General features: G+C 40.4%; 2 protein-coding genes across 4 annotated transcripts in view; one reads left to right on the forward strand and one right to left on the reverse strand.

Moving 5' to 3' along the window:
- Positions 1 to 20,324, forward strand: part of si:dkey-174m14.3 (uncharacterized protein LOC563117 homolog) — a 35,404-nt gene extending 15,080 nt beyond the window's left edge. For all 3 annotated transcript variants that reach the window (XM_044168323.1, XM_044168321.1, XM_044168322.1), the window contains exons 3-7: positions 8,711 to 8,872; positions 12,116 to 12,182; positions 13,783 to 13,890; positions 14,547 to 14,627; positions 18,014 to 20,324. In XM_044168323.1, the coding sequence (XP_044024258.1) occupies positions 8,711 to 8,872; positions 12,116 to 12,182; positions 13,783 to 13,890; positions 14,547 to 14,627; positions 18,014 to 19,426 (1,831 nt within the window). In that variant the 3' untranslated portion in view covers positions 19,427 to 20,324. The remainder of the gene's footprint in view (positions 1 to 8,710; positions 8,873 to 12,115; positions 12,183 to 13,782; positions 13,891 to 14,546; positions 14,628 to 18,013) is intronic.
- A 1,377-nt stretch (positions 20,325 to 21,701) lies between these two features.
- On the reverse strand, positions 21,702 to 24,972 carry rdh14b (retinol dehydrogenase 14b). Its single transcript, XM_044168332.1, has 2 exons — positions 24,343 to 24,972; positions 21,702 to 23,101 (listed from the first exon to the last, which is right to left on the reverse strand). The coding sequence occupies exons 1-2, from the start codon at positions 24,697 to 24,699 to the stop codon at positions 22,484 to 22,486; spliced, it is 975 nt and encodes a 324-aa protein (XP_044024267.1). The 5' UTR covers positions 24,700 to 24,972; the 3' UTR covers positions 21,702 to 22,483.
- Positions 24,973 to 25,283: the final 311 nt, after the last annotated feature.

The following is a 25,283-nucleotide window of genomic DNA, read 5'->3' on the forward strand; positions in this document are numbered from 1 at the left end:
GCCAGGCTGCCTGTTTCCCACTGTTTCCAGTCTTTATGCTAAGCTAAGCTAACCAGCTGCAAGCGGTAGCTTCATATTTAACAGGCAGATATGAGAGTGGTGTCAATGTTCTTATCTAACTCTCAGCAAAAAAAGCAAATAAGTGCATTTCCCAAAATGTTGAACTATTTCTTTAATTTCAACTTAACTTGACCATTTTATGAAGTCTTTTCTTTACCTGTTTGGGTGGTAGTCACTGTGCATACTAACTAAGTAACCAATGGAAATATTAATATAATTCAAACTAATATCAGAAATATTTAACACTTCATCCATTGTATAATCCCAGATGAATTAGGTGTCCATTGAATCACTTTGGTTATAGATGAAGTGGTGATACAGAAGAGCAATAGCAGACATTTATATGTGTGAAAGTGGTGTGGGAGAGAGGCTGGTCTGAAGAGGCAAGAGGTTAGTTTTGATCTGTTTAAGTGGACAGTATTGGTCCACTAGACTAATGCTCTCCTCTATCCTCTGTGGTCTGAACAGTCAGCCTCTCTCTCCCACTCCATGTCTAGGTCTCTCTCTCTCTGGTGAAGCACTGACAGCTCCTCTGGGGGTCATTAAGTGTGTCTTATCATCTCAACCCCATTATTTCTCCTCCCCTTTGCCCTCTTCAGCACCAGCGGTCAGATCGTACAGGTCAGATTTATTCCTCATGTCGATGAAGCAGTCAACCATATAAATGGCTGAATGGCTTCACTGCATATAACAGCTGCCATAACTCAGCCATAACTCATATTTTTTTTTGCCAATTGGACTTGAATTGAACATTTACATACTAATCTACAGTGTTCAGTCAGTTCCTTCCTGAAATAAAAGCACATGACACTAATTTAATGAAATTTAAAGTGAGAGATTGCTGAACTGCAGCCACTGTGAGTACAAGTGACAGTAATGGCTAAACTACTGTTACTGTCTAAAATGTTAAACTAATGTAACAGTAGAACAAGTGGAGTCATAAAGTCATCGACTTTGACTGTATAATGCTGTAAAGTTTGCTAACATTAGCCACCATAAGTATGTAACAAAATCAGACTATGAGCACCTCTAAAGCTCACTAATTAACATGTTATATCTTTTTTGTTTAATCCGTATAAAAACTGTGTACTGTTTACACTTTGGAGGTATAATGTATCTCGAATTTACATAAAACAATAACAAATATAATTAAAGTAGTTTTATTAGAGAACTGCTTATTAAAGGAATAGTTTGACATTTTAAGAAATACACTTTCTTGCTGAGAGTTAGATGAAAAGATAGATACCATTCTTGTGTCTGTATGCTAAATATGAAGCTATCATATATACACATAACATACACATACTGTAACCACCGTAAAACCCCAACTTGTCGTTTTTAAACTTCGGTTTTTGTACAGCTTAAACAAACAAAATATAACGTGTTAATTAGTGATTTAGAGGTACTGGTAAGAGGGATTTCATTACCTTTAGACAGAGACAGGCTAGCTGCTTCCAGTCTTTGTGCTAAGCTAAGCTAACAAGTGCCTGTAGCCTTACATTAACTGGACAGAAAGAAAAACAAATTAACATTTCCCAAAATGGCCAATTATTGTTTTAAACCTTAATTTTAACCAAACATAAACCATTTAAATGTAAAATGACCATGACTAATGAGGCATATCAAACTGCGAGGGAGTTTTAATGGAAATTTAACACACATTAATGTTTTCTTTCTGATTTCTGGTACTTGTTTTCCTGCGATAATCCCAAACTGGAGGTCACAGATTACACACTCCACTTTTTTACATGCCACTACATTAATGGCTCTATGCTGGAAAGCTGTTAGTGCTATATTGCTTTCTATATTTTCTCAGTATAGTCTCTTTTATGTAAAAGCTCCATTCATGCGTCCCTGAGTTGAGGCTTTTTAGGCTGCCTCTTGAGAGTCATAGATGGACTCGTAAGTACATCTGAGCCGCCTGCTATATGTGTATAAGAGCGTGAGGCAAATGCTTACAGTATGGACACACACACACACACACACACACACACACACACACACACACACGTAACACAGAGCAGCACACTGCAGGCTAGCACATTTGCAGAGGTGGTTCCTTTGTTGGGTCTAATCACTACCTGTCCATTCCAGCTCCACTCGTAAACAATATGTTGTGATGGTGGGCAGTGTGTCGTGTATGTGTGTGCTTGCGCATATGTGTGTTTGTGTCCTATCTTTAATGAGCTGAACTCTTCTGAAAGCTGCTTGTGCTTCTCCGTCCCATCTTGCTTTGGTTGTGGCTGAAAAGATGGCAAACGCTGGCCTTATTTTTGTGTAAAAGAAGAGCCAAATGCCACAACATTCAGTTCAACCTATTTTATTTAGAAAATTATTGTTCAGCCACAAAATGAGGAGACTGAATGAAAAACAGTGGACAGAATTGGGATTTCTTTAATTCTCAACTTTATGGAAAAATGTAAATGCTAAAGATATTCAGAATCACTGATTTTGAACAAAGTATCACCAGGAAACTTCAAACTTTAGAGCTTCAAATAGAGTGAGAGGTTTCAACCGAAGTTTCAGTGTAAGTGTGTGGATTCTGGGTCGGAAGAAGACGAGGTCTCGGTGGCTTTGCTAGGACAGCTCTCAGAAGGATTCTCTGGCACCTTAACATGATTTCCTTGTCTGGAGGCTGATGCTGTTTTTTGTAGGACATTGTGTGCTTGTGTCCGTGTGTCTGCTTAGTGTGCGTGTGTGTGTGTGTGTGTCAGTGCTCTTATGGCTTTGGGGTTTTCTTGCCTCTATTCTACTGCAAACTTATATTTATTACAACTTGCATAATTTATCAAAAACATTTTCGAAAAGACTTTGTTACCTTTGGACACAGCTTCGCTAACTGTTTCCCCCTGTTTCCAGTCTTTGTGCTAAGCTAAGCTAACCGGCTGCTGCATGTAGCTTCATATTTACTGTACAGACATGAGAGTGGTATCAATCTTCTCATTTAACTCTTGGCAAGAAAGAGAATAAGCATATATCCCAAAATGTTGAACTCATTCATGTAATGTAAAATTGACCATCTCTGACCTTTAGTAGGGGCCATTTTCAGTCCAAATGTCTGAATACAACTTGTTCTTTGTGTTGACTTTTTGGTGTTTCAGCAGAACAGAACTGTGTATATTTTTGTGTTTGTATTCGGAGCTCAGCTAACCTCCATCAGCTCACCATCCGCTCATCCTAAAATCCTCTCGGGATGGTTGTCGTGATTACACACTCCCCTGTGCCAAGTGCCATCAGCAGCACATGAAATCCGTTCAGCGGGTCATTATCCCCTGCTGCTGCTAATGATGTTGGTAGTTGGTGTGTAACTACTTAGGTGTCTGCTCCCGAGTTAATCAATGCTGGACAGAGAAACAGCAGACACATAAACCCACATACACTCACAGGATAGTGCCCTAATTTGAGAGTTGTTTTTTCTCCTGCGGTGGTTGAGTCATACTGTACAGGTCTTTGGGCTGAGTGACTGCTGCAGGTTAGCTACCTTGTTAATCTGAAGGCATACGGGACAGAAAGAGCATCTTCTTCGCCTTCTTTCTCTGCTGCTGCTAGATGAGTCAGCCACTCGGGTTCCCCCGCTCTAATGCTGAGGTCTGGGCCTGTGATAAGGGCTTTTCCTGAGAGCCAGTCTATCTGCAAGGTAGATGCAATCAGGAAGGCTGAAAGGGAGTAACATAGACAGAACAGGAGGGGAAGAGGAGAAGAAGAAGAAAGCGAAATTATGATTTTCAGTGGAGACTTAACACCCACTCTCTTTGTTTTTCCTCTCTAATTTGGTGATGGCTTCTCCCTCTTTCCTGTCTTTGGCTAAATTGCAACTACTCTGGCTAGCTTTCCCCCCAAACGCTTCCTGCTCTTGCCTCTTCCCCATTCCCCAACTTTAATGTCCTCCTCCTCCTCTAGCACCTCCCCTTCCTCTTCTTTTCAATGCTCCGAGTTCCTCTCAAATGTCAGCATGGCACGAGTGGGTGGCAGGCAGCGCCATCTGAATGATCCCCGTCTATGGTTTTGCTGCAGTGTGAGGATCGGCTAAAGGAAGAAGAAGCGAGCGAGTGAATGAGCGAGGGAGTGAGAGTTGTTGTGTGTTGGCGGTTTGACAGTGGACACCTGACGTGGCCTGAGATGTGTCGCTAACAGCTGTCCTTTTTGACTTTCATGAGGTTTCATGGTTTATTTCATTCCTGGGAGAAGGGGACTGAATAGGCAGAGCTGATGCCGCAGCCCACATACACAAAAACACATAGAGACATGCAGGTACGCACTCATGCACAAGTGCGTAGACGTATAGATGCATATACGCACATGCATACAGGCACACAAGTACGCACACTTAATGTATAAAAACTCACAAATTGCTGCATATACACAAACTGAGAGCCTCATACACGCACAAAGACATGCTCACACCCACCAAAGCTTACACACACGCACATATCCAGAGCCGGTGTGCTATGACTCAGAGGGAAGCAGCTGGAGTGAAGGCTCCAGTGGCGGTGGTGAGCTGTCACCATCTGGAGGAGTACATGTCTCCCTGCCTTCTCAGCCAGCAGCATAAATCACCTCCCAACAACTGAGTGTCAGGGGATCAACATGTTTCTGTATTTCATCTGTTTTTTACTCATGTGTATGTACAGTATCTACGGATACAACATCCCAAATGTAATGCTTTCCTCAGCTATACCCTACTGCAGTCACATTCACTGTCTGTCATTGTTTCCTGTCCGAGTGGACAGTCCGGCGCTCGGATCAGAGGAGCTTTGATCAAGCTTTGAAGGGCGGTCTCATGTAACCCGTACCATTTGTCTGTGGGCTGACAGGTGCACCTGTGCTGCAGACACCATCGAGAGACACGGGATTGGGGGGGACGAGAAATATTTGGAAAAGAAGCTTCAGTTTATTGGCCTTGTCAAACTCTTTTCATTCGGACTGGGTGGATGTGTCAGTTCATGTCTGTTGTGTTTGGACATATAGGAGATGAAGGCACTGGGTCTGCAAAAAGGGTTAGAGGGATGTTTGTTTTTACTGATAAGTCTGATGTCTGCTGGTCACAAAGGGCTTTCATCAACCACCAGTGATATGAAGCAGGTTTGTGTCCAACAAGAACACAAACGCAGGCATAAAACCTAAAAATACATTTTCTTAATCGGCTTCTTACTGTGAGAGATGGGATTCTACATTAAAGCAACCTTTTCTGCTAAATTTAGAACAGTTTTAGTCATTTCAAATGAGATATTTCTTTTTTTCTCTGTGCTCTTTTCACTGGTTTAAAGTAGGCGTGGCTCCGATGGAGAAAGCTGATGTCACGTATTTCTGTGCACCAGTCAGAAACATTTGAATCTATATGTAATGAAAGTTATTGGGTTTTTTATGTTGCCAAACCTCTGTCAAAATCTGACCAAACCACACCCACACAGTCCTAAAGAAGATTGTTTGATGGTTAAACTCTTAATAAAAAACATCTACGGATGTTTTTCTGAATTTTTAGCTTTGATTTTTGCTTATTTAATTTTATGTTATAGAGAAATACTTCTGATTTGGCTTTAATACATACCAGTTTCCTCAAACGTTGAATACATGGAGTGGGAAACACGGATTTAAGGAAAAAGTACAAAGAAGTTGTTGGATGTAATATTTCATGTAACCAACATAAATTCCACAAAGGAGCAAGCTGTGGAATATATCCTGTCTCTCCCTCAATAGATTTGTCCTCATATGATTGTTGAACTTTGCTGCAAAACAGAAAGAAACCTTTGCTCTTTCAGTCTGAAGCACTGAGACCAAAATTTGACATTTACCACTGATGTCTAAGATACTTTTATTTTCACTTCCACTGTATCTTTGCAGGAAACAACACTGTGTGACATTGTGAGGAAAAAGTACACCAAAAGCCCCCTACTAAAATTAGCCCCAAAGCTACATCACCAAGGGGGGATTTTAACCTTTTAAGAGCTGCTAACCTTAAAAACGGTCAGTTACTATGAATTTAGTGCAGAGTTTAATGCTGTTTCAGCTTTTCTTTTCCTGCCAAGGACAAAACTGTGGGGAATTTTGCCATTAACATGACTATCATTGCGAAATATATATCGACTTTGTCCTTCAAACATGATCCCTGGTTGAACCGTAGTTACTAATAGTTGCCAACCTATGTGTTTGCTTTGTTTGACAGGGTCAACACAGGTAGAGCACTCAGTAACTCTGCAGGCCAGACTTAGCTGGTCTCCTTTGGGAAACTATCACACATGACGGCTCCCTGTGGTCAACCCCTATAAACACATGAGAGGGAAGGAACACAGACAAACCATGAAAAAGATTTACATTGGCAAAACTGCCTTAAAAGTCCCCCGAAATGGCGGGAAACATCCGAAAAAGAGGTAAGAGTGAAACTCTCAGACGCTATCTTTCCATCCGTCCTCGTTTTTATCTGTTTGTCTGTTCATCCGCCCACGAGGTGTCTCCTCTCGCCGCCCAGTGGTGCTAAAGCAGCCTCATCCCGCCTTTCCGAGCCCAGAAGTCATGCTGCCTCGTCATCTCATCTCACCGGAATGAAAGCATTCATTATGTCTGACTCAGCTCCTGTTTACAGAGGAGGTCACTAATGGGGGATTTTTTCATCCCTGGAGCTACTTCACGTAAACTCATCCTATATCAAACAACAAACACCTGTATTCCCCTGCGAATGCCTGCCAATCAAAGAGAAGCATTGGGTGGGGGCTGTTGGGTAATGCAGCACTGAAATGCCAACCAGTCAGCTGAGACATTCATTGAATCACTTTGTAGGCAGGTATTGTTTTACTCACTGACCTGGCTGGAGATGCAGCAGCTTTCCACGTAACTCATGGCAATCCCCTGAACAATATTCCAGAACCAGTGTGAAATTATCATTTCTAATTTAATTTGTACCAAGAAAAGTACTTCCTTATTTGGCATTTAGCCTATTATCATACTGTATATAGTGGTGATTGAGTGGAGACTGTAGTTTTATTTGTACAAACATTTGGTGGTGCAGAGTTGTGCTGAAGGCAAAAGTACTTAATTGGTTGAGTCAAAAATAACTTAAAGGACAGAAAGTACACACAGCAGCAGCCCGGGTTCGATTTCAACCCACAGCCCTTTGCTGCATGTCGTCTGCTCTCTCGCTCTTTCCCCCCTTTCCTGTCTCTCTTCAGCTGTCCCTGTCAAATAAAGGCATAAAAAGCCCAAAAACAATAATAATTTAAAAAAAGATATGAGGACTTGTAGCCAAAAAGATTGTCTTTTTGTGTGTGACTCCAGTCACTGAAATTTAATTCAACTAGTATGATTTCTGCCTCTAGAGCAGCTCTGTCTCTGAGAAATGTGTCTTTCTGCAGCATTTGCTGCATCCCTACCATATGAATGAATTAATGAATATTTTTTGATTCAAGTGTCATACACCTAAAGGTGCCAAGCCCACATGGGTTTACATGCCACTACGTACATTACCTAGAGAGGCAAGAGAAAACAAAAGGAAAGAAGCCAATACATGATCCATACATAGGTATCAGACCCCTTATATATCATTGGGTACTGTGTGTTTGGCACGTCTGTGAATCAGTTCATATCAGTAATACCTTATTTATATTAAAGTGATTTGTAAGACAAAAATTTTGGTAAAATTACAGAGAAATGGCCAGACTGGTAATATTTAGTCTTACTTGTAGTTCTGTATAAAGTGTGCACTCACCCAGTCTACTTTCCATCCCACTGATTGCAGGAATATATCATGCATATTAATGAGCTGGAAACTGGATGATACTTTCACTTCGTGACCTGAAAGCATTGAAAGGAGCCTGTCCCTGATTTTTTTTTTTGTCTTTCTCAGCCCCCACCCTCTGTGTCTATAATCATGTTAAAATACAGAAAAAGAGACAAAGAGATGAAGTGAAAAGAGCGACGTGACCACATCTCCATCCACTCTCTGCTATCTGTTATCCGGCTGCAGATAGAGTCATTACCCTCCTTCCTCCATCTGTCCGTCAATATCGGGTCCATTAAGCCCAGCCGTGCACACTCAGATCCATCACGGCAACAGACATTTCCTCTTTTCCCACTCACACTTGCCCTTTTATTAGATTGAAGCCCAGGTAATGCACACACTCTGAAAATAGTCATCATTGGCTGTCTCGCTGAATTACATGTGGGGGGTATCGCTGTTCCGTAAATCTGAGCCTTCACAGTCTGTTCATATGATGTATTAGAGTTCATTGGCTCATATTTCATCACAGATTACACCCTCTTTTTTTTCGGTGGGACCACTCTCACTGATGATTGGGTTTCTGTGATGTGCTGCAGAGCTTTAATGCTGAAAAAGCGATCTAATGCTCAAAGATCTAATGACTTAAAAAGCTTCCTATCCTTGCTTACCCCTGCCTGGATTCTTAATTAGAGATATGTATTTTCTTCCCATGTTTTCTTCATACAAAGCACTTTCTCACACAACTTTTCTGCTTTTATCACCCTCTCATGATGTTCTCATCACCACTGCATGACCATTCAGGGGTGCATTAAAAAGATATGTAGACCCTTATAAGTCCATTTAGATATGCATATACCCAAGTTACAAGCTCGTTTGCTTCGCCACATGCCCTGAACACAATCATCTGTTGTGTGTGTGTGTGTTTGTGTGTGTGTACAGCTCATTGCTGGAGCAGAAGGAGGACTTAAGGAAGAGGCTTTCCTACACGACACACAAGCTGGAGCTGCTGCAGAGCGAGTTCGACTCCACGCGGCAGTACCTGGAGACGGAGCTGCGCCGAGCACAGGAGGAACTGGACAAGTTTACTGATAAACTGCGCAGGTAGGACTGCATACTGTACAACACAGTGGTGGAAGAAGTGCTCAGATCCAATACCACAATACTCCATTATAAGTAAAAGTACTGAATTTAAAATCCTACCTAAGAGTACTCCACCAATTTATCATTGCACTCTTAAAACATTGTCGGACTCACGATGGACAGTTTTAAAAAAAAACTATCAAAATCAATGCATTCTTCTTCCATGTATTCGGGTGTGTTATGCTAGTAGCAGCTAATGTAGCCTCGAGCCTCTAGCCTCAAGCAGAGATGAGGAGCAGGCTACAGAGGTCTGATAAACTCACTTCTTTCGAACTCCAAACCCCCAGATTTTTTTTCATTTTCAAACTTGTAGTCTTCAGCGCCAACAGTGAACTCAAGTGACATCACTTCAGGCAGTTTATCAGCCTTCACGCAGCTTCCTCTGGAGCCACAAAAGGCTTTATGCAATTTTACAATATCACTCCCTAAGACCTGCAAACAGCCTTTGTTGTGTAAAATCGGTGGAGTTCCCTTTAAGTAAAAGTACAGAGGTATCAGCAAAAAGTACTTAAATGATCAGAAGTAAAAAATACTCAATCTACAGAAAAATGGTCCCTGCGAGTGTTATTATAAGTTATTCTTGTTTTAAGATTGTTAATACTGATGCATTAATGTGTAAGAAGCATTTTACTGTTGTAGCTGGTTGAGGTGGAGCTAGTTTTAACAATTTTATATACTGTTAGTTAGTTTAGTCCTGTCATCTAAAGAAAAACATGTAATATGAAGAAACTGAGACACATTTTGTCTCTATTTTCCTTATAATAAGTACCAAATTATACAATTCTTTCCAGGAAACGTCCTGCGTACTGCGTATTGTTACTTCACTTGGATGTTTGACTGTACAGAATGATGGAAGGTGTAACAGGATCGGTCAGGATCTAATTTTAATTAATGTTCTGTGTTCTTCTACACATCCAAAAGGTCACACACACAGTCCAGGTTCATACAGTGAAATTGTTTGTAGTTTGCTGTTTGTTTGGAGTAAAGCAGCTTAAATCCTGAGCTCCATCAGAGCTGTCTAAAAATGTATAAGTTTAATTCTGTTTCCTCTGGAGAGTTTCCTCTGTCCTGTCAAGTTTATAACTACAGTTTTTAGTTTAGACCTGCTAGATTTCAGTTTTCAGTTCAATTTTGGTTGCACTCTGGAGACCTGCTGTCTCTGCGAAGATCGTGAATTTCTGTGTCAGTCAGGGCCGATGTCATTTCAATTCGTTCAGCAAATCCCTCAATCTGATCCTAAAAAGCATAGGAATTGACATTTGCCTCTATCTGTTAAGCTACAGCCAACATATCTACCATTGTAGCATGCAAGATTTCATTAAGATCCGCACTGGGTGCTGCCATCTTGAATTAAGGAAAAGCAGTAGATTCAAGTTCAACCACCAATTGCAGGGAAGAGTCTGCCCCCTGACTTTTGATGGATGAAGTTGACAGATTTATTTATTTCACTGCAGCAAGTTACACTATGGATAAATGAAAGTATATATAAATAAAATTATAAATAGTTAAATAAAGTGTGAATAAATGAATAAGTAAATAAATAAATGTATATGCGAGTGATTAAATAAAAATACAAATGTGTAAATATAAATATATATATATAAATGAATAAATCAAAACACAAATTTAACATTTATATATTTAATGTTTCATTTAATTTGTGATTTATTTATTTATGGTGACAATAAACCATTAAATTACATAATAATTTATTTATTCATTTATTTAAGCATTTTATTATATAATTATTTATGTATTTATAAATTTGGTTTAGCCCCATAAAACCCTCCATACAGGTTTGCCATCAAATTAATGTATAATAAGCACATCTGTGATCCGGCGGTAGTAGACTAATCCAGTGGACCCAGCGTCAGAATATCGGATGCTAGAGAGCTACCATGGTGTTTTGATGGATTTTAAAAAGTGGGAGGGGACATGTCCCCCCAGTCCCTATTGGATGTTACATCCAAAGATGTACTTATCAGAAATACTTTATTGATCCCCGAAGGGAAACTCTTTAAAAGTCTGTCTTATGTGTAGAGCTTCACATTAATCTGCTGAAGGAGGAAAGTTTCTCTGTGCTCAGTTTAAATATCACAACTAGTTTGGAAGCCAATCCTTGTCCAGTATGTAACTTACACATGTGTGATATGGAAACTTGAAACCTCTGGTGCACATACACTGAGAATGGGCTTTTCAGTGAAGTAGGAGTCATTTTGTGTCCAGTAAAACTTTTGAACTGAAAAATATTTGCATATTCATACTTTTCAATGAGGGAGAAGGAATAGATAGCGCTAATTGAATTTTATTTTGTGGGAAAACCATATCAGACACAAAGTGTTATTCAAAGCAGAGTATTTTTATATGTCATAAAACATGTCTGGTAAGTATTTTTTGAGACAATCAGATGGCCTGTGTTTTCCAGATTAAGATAATAGAATCCATGACAGTGCCATTTATTAGGTCAAATGCAATGGTCAGTGGTATCTTACGGAGATCAGTAACTTGTGCAGTGCTGTTTATTATCTGGGTAATTTATAAAACTATTATTTTATTTTATATTATTTTATTTTACCTGCTCCTCACCTACCATTACTTAAAATGACGCAATGTCTAATTATGACCCTCCGTCACAGGTAATGGCCCGACTGCAGACATACAGTTAATTGTGAGCACTGGAACCAAAGAGTTGTACTTTTTCACTTGAGGGATTGTAAGTGCAGGTATCCAAAATTTTCATTTCATTTCACCAAAATTTCACAAGAAAAAAAAAAGCAAGATGTAAACAGAAGTCCGAAAAAATAAACATAATTTTGTGTTTGTTTAATTATCGTGTGAGCCCTCAGGTTTATCTTGGAACCCCCAAGTTGGGATCCAATGACATAGGAAGTGAGCGATTCACATTATCTGGATCTGTTGCTCATATGTTGCCTTGTACAGTATGTGTCGGCCTTCTGGATCACAAAAAACAATGAAACACTCACTAAATCATCATATCAGTAGAGGAAGGTCAGCGGGATGTGAAAAGCGACTTACAAGTGCTATAAACTGACACCGTAGCATTTAGCTCTGACTTGTATACTGCTGAGCCTGCCGATATGTTTATTGTTAGTGTGGAGAGGTCTCTGGCTGCCGCTATATACTGCATGCGTACGTACACACTATTATCTGCAAGTGAGCAATGTCGTTTATTGTGTTGTTTAGAATACAAAGCAGCTACTCAGCACTGCAGAGGATCAACCAAGATCTGGAGGAAAAGATCCACAGAGATGTAAGTGTTTAAGCCTGTGTGTGTGTGTGCTGTATCCAGTCATATGAATTCCCATGCTTGCGGTTAAGTACCTGTAGACACAGAAGAAAAAGAAGCACGTAAGCAAGTCATGGGGTTTAGACATGGTACAGAACACTTGGAGAGCCAATTTGAATATGAATATGCCCTGCTGTTGGTACCACTGACATTAATTATGGCTTATTACAATTGGCTGTCCTCCTTCCAATGGCAGAGTGATAGCAAACCCATTGTTCCTCAGTGCACCGTACCTCACTTCATTTGTCAGACATTGCTTTTGCCGGTGGAAAGATACAATTAACTAGCCTGCCTGAGAACACTGTATGACAATCAGGTGTCTTTGCGGTTGAATAGACAGCTGAAAACGCTCAGCGAATGGGTTTGTTACAGCACAAGATAATAATCATCACGGCCGTCGTCGTGATTACGATGCTACAGCAGTGAAATACCAGGTTAATAGAGGGGCTTAAGGTCACTCGGCTTTTTGAGAGAAGAAATATGGTCATTTTCCAAAAAAAGGCCACAAGCTTTTTTTCTTGTGAAGTGTCCTCATCGGCTGTTATTGATTCATCTCACACATTCTCTCCTCAAGGGTGAGAGAGGTGCTGAGTAAGTCTCTATGTAATTGTAAAGCTTGTTTCCTCCAGAGGTTCCACAATCCCATCTGATCCCGTGGCTCTGCACAACTATAGAGAATGTAATTACAAGATTGATAAACACGGTGATATACTTTGAGTGTTCTTCTACTACACACACACAGCTACAGCAGGAAAAGTCTGAAGAGAAAAGACCTAACTTTTGCACACTTAAACCAACACACCAGCTGTCATGTAATACCTCAAACTGTGCCATTTATGGATGCTGACAGGGAATCAGCTTGAAAAGGAAGCAAGTAATGAATTAAAACTTTACGCAAAATGCAAACTTGTCTTTCAAACTGCAGCAAAAAAGTGCTTCGTGAAGACAAACCTGGACTCTACAGTAATCTCTGTCTTCATCAGCCTACAAAAGGAGAAAATTGACTTCTGTGGAGTGCTCAGTTTACTGACGTCATGGTTTATTGGTTACCCATAGTAACCAAAAATTTCAGCTACAGCCATTTAAACACCATCAATGTGTGAAGTTGCTTAGTGTATCATAGTGTATCCATCCTGTATTTATTTTGAGAGCCAAGATCTCATACACAATCTTCTACAGAGAATAGATCCTGTTTATGTTACACATTTATAAGGGTACCAGTTCTCATGGAAAAAAAAAAAGGTGCTCTTTTAAAGCCTCATATCCATGAGATTTTTTTGTTTAATTAGTTTATTAAATTAAATTATTTAAAAAAGTACCTTAAGTAACAAAATTATCAAAGCATATATTCAGTGACAAAATATTAATAATAAAGCTAGACATAGACAATTGCAAATGTACTTATTACTGTAATGGACTTTTAAATTGTAAAAACTGGGACACATGCTTTGATGAGTGTTGTTTAGACTGACACCTTTGCAAATCAATGTGAAAATCTAAGTGTTTATAAATGTAGCCTTCTTTCCATGCTGGTTATTTTCTAAAACTGCTCTTTTGTCGTCAGTCTCAGCACCATGACGATGAGAAGCGAGCGCTGAGCAGAGAGATCATCGTTCTCAACAACCACCTGATGGAGGCAAAACTCACCATCGAGAAGCTGCGAGAAGACAATGTAAGAGCCCAGTGAACATCACACTGCTCAGACTGTTAATTCATCTCTTTATATTTTCATTTCTAGAGACTAAAATAATGCATTTTAGCTACACATTGTTCACTGTCTGTGGAATATGAATTCCTGCCCTCAACAAAAACAATCTGCTTAATTTGTCATTACGATTGGAAATGTTTTCCTCGTTATAACAAGATACTTTCATGTTAGGACATATTTTTCAAATGATACCAAATTATTTTGTTATAACAAAAGTCACTCTTAATAACAAGAAACTGAGTAGGTTTTTGTTTTTTCTAATGCTGCCCTGCGTGTCTATTCTAGTACTAGATAGTAAAGAGAAAAAACGGAATGATCCTCTGGTTACCCTGTTTGGCTAAGGTTGTCACAGCAAAACTCATCAAACACAAGTATTTAGAGACACGTTTACTCTTATTAACCCTCATAATGCTGCACAAAAGCAACGAAAAGGTGATGTTTGCAGCTGTAAACAGTCTGATTTTCAGTTTCAAGGCAAGCAGGTAAAGTAAGTTTGGGGGATAGAAGTAAAGTAACACCTAATCAGTAGACATGATGAAAATACTCACCAACACTAGTGAATGAATATCCCTAAATGTTATGTCTTGTCGTCCAATTGTGGTCATGCTGTTGCTCCATAGGACATGTACAGGAAGGACTGTAACCTGGCTGCTCAGCTTCTCCAGTGCAACAAATCTCTTTACAGGGCCCAGCTCTCTGAGGTGAGCACTACACTCACTTTTACCTGTCATTCAGTCTTGTAATCAAGCTCAATTCTTTTTTTTTTTTTGTTGAATTTAGTGCAACTCACCTTTTCCAAACAAACATTTTTACCTGCTTCATCAATTTTATTACGATTTTAATCACATCAAATCCCTAGACATTCTGAGAACTTTTTAACACATCGGTAGCCAGGTAAAAGGGAAAGATTTGGTGTAATATCTGTGATTTGTGGCGAACAGGAGATGTGAGTGAGGTTTTTCTTGAGCAGCACTAAGACGAATTTTCAGCTCATGACATAAGATGGGAGAAAAAAGTGCTGTACCAACTATAACTGAAGGTTATGTTGCCCTTTGTGAGGCAGAAGAGATAAGAGACAGGACATGGTGGAGCGGTGACGGCTGTAGGTCACTGCAGGAAGGAAGGGAGAGATTGCAGAATTAAAGCTGTTTTTTGGCTGAATAACCTTCACCTGAGAGATGTGAAAGACGCAAAAAGTTGGTAGCTAATATAACACAGCTTAACATGCTTCCTGAAAAAAGGTAGAGTCCAGACATAATCATTTACTTTATAGCCATTATTGCTATTAGCCATGGATGAATGAAAATCATCTGCATTTTTACAGTATATTATATATATATATACTATGTCTTATATTTACCATTAAAGTGTGGTAACGTCACGCTGAAAAATATATTTTTTTAAATTGCTCATTTATATTTACCTAAACTATTGAAATTATTACATTTCCATTACAGTATTAAAACATTATTTTTGTGATGTGTTTTTTTGATAAAAAATATCAGAGGAAAATCAGTCACTCTTACTTTTTTACGTTTAACGGATACATAACATTTAGAAACCTTTACTGTGCTTTTCATTTAATTTATCTTTCCCTCTAAAGGTGCTGTGTTTTTGGACATTTGTCCATTTACTGTATGTCAAATGAGAGATATATCATTTAGAATTTACAATGTGACAACACAAACTGCGTTCTGCTTTCGTTCCCATTCAATTCTTATCGCATTGAACTGAAATTACACATGGGCTTGGATATGAAAGGTAACAGTAGCTCAAATTAGTGAGGCAGGAGTCTAAAATTAACCAGGGCTCTCAAGTCTTTCTCCTCCTGTCACAATATGATGCTAAGTCAGAGTGTAACTATAGAGCACCGGGTTTAGTAATCACGTAATTGTTTGACAATGATGAAGCATGAAGCTCCACAGAAACTACATCAAGGCAAACTGTTCACAAATGTGAAGGACAGCTAACTGTTCAAGGAGCAAAAACTACAGTATGTTGCAAAATGTAAATGGAGAGCACACCGCAGCCTCGTCCTGCTATTCTGCTGTTGCTTGTGAAAAGAGATGCATGTGCGTATTGATGAGTGTTTTAACATCAGCCCAGCTTGGCGCCACTTTCCGCTGCATCAGCCCTGGGCCTTGTGCTGTGCCCATGTGACAGGGGTGGATTTTAAAGCTGGCAAGTGGCAAGTGTGAGGTTAAAGAATGCCTCTCCACGTTTTGCCCATATGGCTGAATGGAAATATCAGTGCAAACTGCAGCTGGTTGTGTAAGGCTCATAAAATATCCCCATATATATACAGAATACACAAACACATACCCACCCTCCCTGTGCACAGTAGAGGATCTGTTATAGAGTGAGAAACTGTTCTGCAGGCATACTGCCAAACATAATGGGGGTCAGAGGCTATACATGCACTCACTGTATGTCCACCAGTTTGCTGGTCCTGTGGGTGGGAGCTAATCGAAAGCATATTGATGAATGATGCTGCAGCATTTTGAGAAGTGCAGTGGCTCTTCAGCGCCTACTGAAGTGCTTCAGTCGTTTGTTTTGCTGCAAAACAAGCACAGAGAGGGTATAAAATGATTGGGCTCGGATTTCTGAACGCCACATAAAAGCTAATTGTGATCTTGTTCAAAACAAGCCCAAATGGAAAATGTGTGGACAGTAATTGAGTGGCATTTAGTTTGGTCCAAGTTGTAATGAAACTGTTATGATAAAATGTCTTTTCATGTTCTCTGTAGTGTTTGTCTTTTCTCTATCTACAAAGTTATAATTAGCTTGCCTCTCATTGCCAATTAGGAAGAACTGACTAGATTCCCGTTGATGATGTGCTGCAGTTGGCTTAATGCTTGTTGCTATGGAGAGGCACAGATAGTGGATGGAGGCTTTTTTTATTGAGAAATAGAGCAATGTCTTTTTTTTTCCAAGGAAGGCAACTCAGTTCACCTTTCATTTTTTTTTCTCTTTTGTTAAGGCTCTTGTCACTGAAAATGACAGTAGTCACAAACACAATTATTCCAGTCAAGTCAGGTAAATGCATAGGTGTATGTGGTGACATACTCAGAAATCACCTATTGTATGTACTATGTGACATACTGACACACATGCTGCAGTGCACAGGGACAGAAACTGCAATACATTAAATTAAGACACGCAATTAAGATACACTATGAGCTTTCTCACCATGTGATTGTTGCTACGATCCACGTCTACAAGCCAGCTAATCAGGATACAACATAAAATGAATCAAAAGAATACACGGACCAACATGATATTTTGTAAACGCCATTTTTGAATAAAGTTTAGAAAATAAACACACTCACAAACCAAAATAAAGGAGGCGAAATAAAAATTGGGTTTTTTTGCTCCAGCTTTTATTAAAACAATACAAAAAAAATACTAAAGCAACTTATAGAACAAGAAAGGGAACAACAGAAACCAGCCACAAGACATGAGCATACTGTTAAAAAAGGCAAAAGTAGGCAAATATATATATATATATATATATATATATATATATATTATTTTTATATATATATAAAAAAGATATTTTGACACAGAGTTGCATTTTCAAAACATAAAAGCGGTGCAGATGGATGACGCAAGCTGATGACTTGTCTCTGCTTCCATATTTTCTATCATAGTGCTACAATTCACCACACATTCATTGCACAATCTGACAATCTGGCAAATCGATATCGTCAGTCAGTCTGACACCAAGATTTGATTAGACCCATCGCTCAGTAAACTTACACAGTTGTCGCACAGTCAAAGGTGCCTTTAATGTAGACAACCTGGTAGACCTTCTGATTATAGTGACAGAGATAGTCCAGGGAGTCTTTTTTAGTGCAATGGAGTGTATAGTTTTCAAGAAACTATTTACACTGAATATATATATATATATATATATATATATATATATATATATATTATATGAGAATTTCAAAACCTGTAAATGTTGTAGCATGCAAAACCCTCCTCAAAAAATCATCAGCAGAGCAAGTAGTAAGCTAATGCTACAATACAGCAACACTTATATATATACACTTCTCTGCCCTTCTCTTTTCTCTGACACTTCTAGCTGCCTGCCGATTTTCAGGAGCGACTGACAATGCACATGGAGGAGTCTCCTCTCTGCCACACCTACCCCGACACTGTCCCGGCCTCCCTCATTGCCAAAGTGCTCGAGAAGCCAGACGAGGCATGCAGCAGCAGCCAGGCCTCCCGCTCCCCCAGCCCCCAAACCCAGGACCACACTTTTATCTTGGAGAGCCTGGGACCAGGAGAGCGGCTGGGGCTCCGTGCAGCCTACAAATCTGACCTGTACAGTAGCGATACGGCCCTGTACTGCCCTGAAGACCGGCACCGCGAGCGGAGGCCCAGCATGGACCTCCACGGTCAGAGGAAGCTGCTATACGGACCCCAAAACTCCACCGACAGCAATCCAGAGGAGGGCTCGGTGGGGTTGAGGGCTGGCTTCTCCCAGGAGCACTTTGCTAAGTTCCCTGCCACACTGGGTGCAGGCTCCAGCTCCTACTCCAGCTTCAGTGGAGGGGGGTCTGAAGACAAAGGCAACGGCCCGCCCAGCAGTGCTGCTTCCTCCCCGCGCCACCATTCCCTCTACATGGACTGGAGAGATGCAGGGGACTATGAGAGAAAGAGTGACTCATCCTGGGAGAGGGACAGTCCAAGAGGCTTTGCCAATGCTCATCCCTTCCAGCAGACGGAGCTGAGCCACCACCAGAACGGCAGCTCGCCTGTCTACAGCCGCACCATGTCCTCCTGTTTCAGTGAGCCCTATGAGCCGCTCCCTCCCTCTTCATCCCCAAGTGTTGCCTATGGAGACAGTCGTCGAGGCAGCACATTAGCCCCTGAGGAGGAGGAACTGATTGGCCGATGGAGACAACTTAGTGTGGAGGACTTAAGTGCCCACACCTACCGCAGCCCAGGCCGGGCCTCACCGTACAGTTTCTCAGAGCAGCACTTCTCTGTCCGGCCTGCCAAGATCCGACTCGGGCCGCTCTACAGCAGCTTCCAGGAAGGGGCTGACTATTACCATCACGGAGTGGGTGCCATGGACCCAGTGTGGGTAGCCGCCAGCCCTAGCCCCGAATGCAGTCCAGGGCTGCGGCAGGCTCATAGTCAAGCCCACCTGTACCGAGCCGAGGACAGCCAGGAGTCGGAGCACAGCCTCTACCACTCAGGGAGCTCCAAAGACAGGGAGGGTAATGTGGCAGCTGGCAGCCAGAGCACGGATTATGTAGACCCCAGCCCCAACAGCTCCACCGAGTCTCTGAACCAGAGGTCCCTGGAGATGGCCGCAGAACTGCAGCACTACCAAGTGGAAATGCACAGCCTGCCTGCACAGGTGAGCCAGTCGCCACCGCCCGCCCCACCCCCTCCTCCTCCGTACAACCAAAAATTTGGCTCTCTGGGACTTTCCAGGAAGGACAGTCTGACTAAGGCCCAGCTTTATGGAACACTTCTGAACTGAAGGACTTTCCAATCAGGTTTATTCTTTGATAGGATGCGAAATGCAAGGCCCTGGTATGTCCAGCTACACCTTCTGTTAGCACGATCACTTTGATAGAAAATGGTTTGAATAGCAGCCAGGGGCCAAATAATTCAGTATCTACAAAATGTAACTATTGCTGATTATTTAAAAGCTTTGATCGTATGGCAATGGATGGCAACAGTTTACACCACAATTGTCCTGAGCGAGTAAGTCATGTTAAAAGAGTTGGATGTGGGGCAACAGGAGGAGAGGGGCTCAAGCGGCCCGTAAAATTTGTAAGGGTGTGTATGTATTTAAATTACAAATGTATAAATATATACTATATAACTAAAAATTTAGTGATATATTTTGTATGTAGCTGTTAGCAAGAAATACATTCAAAACAATCAAACAAAATGCAAATCTTGATAAACCTGGAACTTGTATATAAATTAAAAACTGCCAACTATATTCGAAAACTCAGAGAGGTATTTTAATTGAGAATTGATGCCCATATAAACTGCACATAAATTCGTGTCAGTCATTGTTTTTAATCGACTGAATCAGTGTTGGCCTTGGGAGGATTTAAATATGAATGCTGAAAATAGGAAGACAACAAAAACAAATGAATCATTTCTTCTGTTGATTGAATTTGACAGTATCGGTGGGTGTGTTATATTGTTATTGATGGAACGTTTTGAGATTTGTCTTAGCAGTCAGTATTATTTTATTTTTGCTCTTCTATATCCCACGGAGAGGTTTTCCTGCCCCCATTCTACCTCAGATTTGGATGCCCACACCCCATCATGCCACTGTAACCCTGTTTCTTTGACAATGATGCATGTTTATATATTTTAGTTGTTTTGTTCGCCTATTAAAGCACAAATTATACATAAAACCTCCAAACCTTCATTTAATGTTCAAATGTAGCTGTGTGAGGATTTGAAATGTGGATGTACGATTAATGTCGCTCGACTTTAAAGTACAGTAGCAGATGAACGGTTGTTGTTTTAAGATAACTGCATGTCTGCTGATCCACAGTGTTAAGTCGAGTGATTGAACTGAGAGGGAGACTCTTCATCAGTTAAGCTCACATGGCTGCAGCCATGTGGTGCGTGCTTGCTGAGTCACTACAAAGCCTCGCTTTATCACTGTTGTGAATTTAAAAATAGGTTAGTAGAGGAAGATTTTTGCCAAGATCAGCAAACTCAAAACAGTCAGGAAGTATATTTGTGTTCCAAGGAGTCATCAAGAAAATACTACAAGGAAATGTTTGTTATGCTGTGAGTTTTTTTGTGGTGTTAAACACACTAAATAACATCTAATACTCAACATACAGCAGCAATTGCTCTTCTGCTGTATGTTACAAGTGTCTTGCTGGCACTAAATATACACTTATAATATAAAGCTAAAAAATATTGCTACAATAACTTCCACTTTTGTGAGACCTGCTGATTAAACTCTTTTAAGTCAATATATATTTAAATGAGGTGTAGGGCTAAAACAATTGAATTAGATTAGAATTTGTTTTGTCAACTATCAGAAATTTCATCGGCAACTTTTTTGACAAAAAAAGTCATTTACCAAACAACAATGCCAAACATAGCCGGTTCTAGCTTCTCAGATTTGAGGACTTGCTGCTTCTCTCTCTTGTAAACTGAATATCTTTGAGTTTTGGACAGTTGGTTTGACAAAACAAGACATCTGAAGAGACCCTGGAAAATTAAGATGGATATGTTTTCAGTATTTTTTTGACAATTTGTAAGTAAATAGTCGATTAATAGAAAAAATAATTGCCAGATAAATCGATAATGAAAATAATCGTTAGTTCCAGCCCCACTGAGGTGCTTCTTATATTTAGTTAGTTAACTATTTTTCATGCAAAAATGCCAAAAATTCTCTAGTTTCAGCTTCTCAAATGTAATAATGCTGCTTTTCTATATCTTCTGTATTAGACCAATCGATTAATCAATTAATCATGAAAATAATCAGATAACATTCAGCATTCTTAGCAGTTAACAGTTCTTCTATTAGCATATATAGGACATTGAGTCATTTCAGAATTTTTCTTGTATTTATTCTTATGCATCTTAACTTGCCATTGTAATTATTGCCGTATCTCCTTTCACTCCTTCCTGCCGAGGTGAGAGATTTACATGTGAGATTGAATCCATCCACAGCAGGGAGCCACAGTGCAGCAGCATCTCACTCATCTGCACTGTCAACCTTATTGTTCCGTCTCCTCCAGACACAGCATTTACACTTCAAACACATCAACAGAGGGGGAAACTAGTTTATTAGCCACCCGCCCACCTCTTCTTTTTTTTTTTTACACTGCAAAATACATGCTAAAATATGCACAAATGTAGCATTCAAATACAATACCTGAACTAGAAATGTGTTTTTAATTTCCTTCACTGTTGATTTGAAAGGGGTTGCACCATGTGTGCCCGCGTAGCATGTTTCCCCATCCTCCTGAGTTTCTTTCATGTGGATGTCTACATACATGTTTACAAGCACTTAAGTAACCAGGTTACAGGTTTCTCCAGTAAGCGGATTTCTTAAATGTCGTGTAAAGAAGAAACCCTTTTTCCATTTTTTTAAAAACCTGATTTCCCCAGCTAAATTTCTCCAGGAGAACACCAATTCCTTGGTCATGTACACGGGTAACTGGATTTTTTAAAATTGGCTTTTTACATGTACACGTGCATGACGAAGACTTCAGACAGGGAAAGTTGTTGCGGAGCAGGTAGATGAAATCAGAGATCATTTCACATATTTATGCATCTTCATTTGAACCATCACTTTTACAGGAACATCTTTTAATTCAAAGCTTTATACATTCTCTGATCAACCCACTGCAATGTACACTCAGCCCTCTTGCGCACAGACACTTACACACTTCATTGGCACAATATGTCATTTAATTAATGATTATAGGTGGCAATCACTTTTCATAGAACAGTGTCTGTGGGGCTGCTAGAGATTAAGTATTTTGTCCAAGAACACATTCAGAAGTCGTCCCCCCCCCGTACCGTCCACAGAGCAGGACTCTGCTCAGTCAGCGAGCCCAACCATCCTCCTGCTGATGTCCCACAGTTTCTTGGCTGCCTGGTCGTCTGTAGCTTTGGCCATCAGCACCTCCTCCTCACAGTTAGCGAAACACTTCCCCGACACTCCCTCCACCTCAGGGGAGCAGGCCAGATAGAGAGGAGTCTGGGCTCCCTCCAAAGGACTCTTGAAAAAGACTAGCGAGGCGAGGTATAACAGCGGCTTTGCCAGGAGAGGGATTTGAACATGCCTGCCTAGTCTGGTCCTCACGATGCCCGGGGTGAGAGCATTGACTGTGACTTCCGTGCCCTCCAGCTGGCGAGCCAGTTCGAGTGTAAACAGCAGGTTGGCCAACTTGCTCTGACTGTAGCAGAAGGACTTGTCGTAGTTATTTTCACTGTTCAGGTCATCAAAGTTGATGTGGCCGTACTTGTAAAGCTTAGAGGAAACCACAACGATGCGGCTGGGAGCCGAGGCCTTCAGGAGGTCCAGCAGGAGGTGAGTGAGGAGGAAGTGACCCAGGTGATTCACGCCTAGCTGCATCTCAAACCCATCCTCGGTCTTTGTGTAGGGACACTGGTAGATGCCTGCATTGTTGATTAGCACGTCAATCTTGGATTCCTCCTAAAGAGTCAGAGAAATTTTAATCATTTCAGTTTCCACAATTTCAACTCAAAAACAAAATACCTTTACATGTAAATGAAAGGAATTTTGGATTTGTCTTTGTTACATCTAAAGCCACTTTAAGTAATATACTGGATATGAATATATGTAAGTAAATAAGTAATATTTTAAATTGCTTGTGGCTTTATTTTTTTCGTCATTTGCCATCTATAGCAGACAATATATTCTGCATTTGTCTTACAATTGATTCTAGCGCTGTCTGTGTTTTGAACATATACAGGCTTAACTGACAGTCCTTTACAATATACCTGCCTTTATTAAAGCACTAAGTAATTGCTTTAGGACCTTTCTGTTGACATCTAATAGATGCATATCTTATAGGGAACACCCTGAGACACCCAGTGGTTATGAGAGGTAAATGACAAAGAAAATAGGTCGTGCTGATGTTACTATGAGGAATATAATATTTTACCGAGCACTTTGAGCACTGTGACTTACACTATCAAAAGAGATGTAGTTATTGGCAAGAACTCTGATTGAAAAAGGTCTTGCAAGCCTGCTCCAACATGAAATAACTTTAACTGTGAGACAAATTAAAACGAACCAAAAGTACTATAAAGGGTGCTCAAAACATTTGTATGTATGTATGTATGTATGTAACATAGATGGTAGTAGGTATAGTTTGGAATAATATGCTATACATATTTAATGAAAAGAGCTGGACACTAACATATTTGTTGAGTGTAAAGCTGCAACAGTTGGTCACAGAAAATTAATGAACAACTATTTTGATATATCGATTAATCGTTTAGTAATTTTTCAAGCAAAAAGGCCAAATATTTGATGGTTCCAGGTTCTCAAATGTAAGAATTTGCTGCTTTTCTTTTGGGTTTTGGACTGTTGGTTGGACAAACAAGACATTTTAAGATGCTACATTGGGCTTTAGGAAATTATGGTGGGCATGTTTCTCTGTTTTCTGATGTTTTATACATCAAATTGATTAATCGAGTAAATAACTGGCAGAATAATCAATGATGAAAATAATCTGACTTGTACTGAATGAAGCATCTAAAGGGTGGTTGGGCTCCTTTGTGTTGGACATGACAATAGTTGGAATAAACTAGACGACAGTCATTTTACATATAAACTGCACCGTAGCTAGTAAATAAACTGTCCATTCAGCTGGAGAATATGTGGCTAACTCTCCCGTGCCTGCTTTCCCATGTGTCATCTCAACTTACCTCGTGAATTTCCTCACAAAATTGTCGGACTGATCTGAGGGAAGCGAGGTCCAGGTGTTTGATGACCACCTCCCCCTGCTCTGGTCCGGCTTGTTTCTTGATGTCCATGGCTGCCTCCTCGGCGCTCCGCTGGTCCCGGCAGGCCATGATGACCCGGGCATGGAGTTTGAGCAGCTCCCCGGCCAGGGCCTTCCCTATCCCGCAGTTAGCCCCAGTCACAATGACCGTCTTTCCTCGCATAGTGTCGGCGGGATACTGGAGCAGCTTCATAGCTTTCTGCCGAGGGAACAAACGGCGCATAAGGAGCAGTGCCCCACCGCCGACAAGAGCGGCTATTAGCACCGCAGTGGTGCACATGAAAGCGGAAACCGGTGACAGATGAGCAAAGACGAGATCTCTCGGTGGCACGGTGTATTCTGTATCCCAGTTACAAAATTGCCCCGGAAATACTCTCAACGCAAATTTGTCAATTTAGCAATACTATATTGTGAGTAAACATCATGATATTTGTATTTTTGCACAACTAACATATTATTTGATTAGACGAGTGAAGTGAAAGCAAACAGCTCAACTAACAAACAGTTCAACGGTCGCAAAGCAGCAATGTAGCTAATGCTAGCAAGCTAACTAAGCTAGCACCGTTAGCTACAGAGGCTCGGGTTCTCATAATACTACTTCCGGTAACCGGAATTATATTACATGTTATACTAAATGTGGCGTTACACCTGTTGAAACACTTTCTGCTAATATAAATAATATACATTTTTATTTTTAAAGGTGTAAGCTAACGGGTTATTAAAATAGTTACCTACTAGAATACCAACTAGAAGTATTATCCCCCCCCCCAGAAATATAGTCTTTTCAAGGCCAGTCTAGTTTACCCCTTTGTAAAACATATGCATTAACCACTAGGTGGCGCTATATGAAAACAAAAGTGAGGC

Source organism: Siniperca chuatsi, linkage group LG16 (assembly GCF_020085105.1).
Source record: "Siniperca chuatsi isolate FFG_IHB_CAS linkage group LG16, ASM2008510v1, whole genome shotgun sequence".
Lineage (NCBI taxonomy): Eukaryota > Metazoa > Chordata > Actinopteri > Centrarchiformes > Sinipercidae > Siniperca > Siniperca chuatsi.

Bases quoted from the DNA above. Each gene is read 5' to 3' on its own strand.
- rdh14b (XM_044168332.1), bottom strand. From the start codon at position 24,699: ATGTGCACCACTGCGGTGCTAATAGCCGCTCTTGTCGGCGGTGGGGCA. The intron at 23,102-24,342 runs GTAAGTTGAGAT...CTGACTCTTTAG, and splicing joins TTTGTGAGGAAATTCACGAG to GAGGAATCCAAGATTGACGT.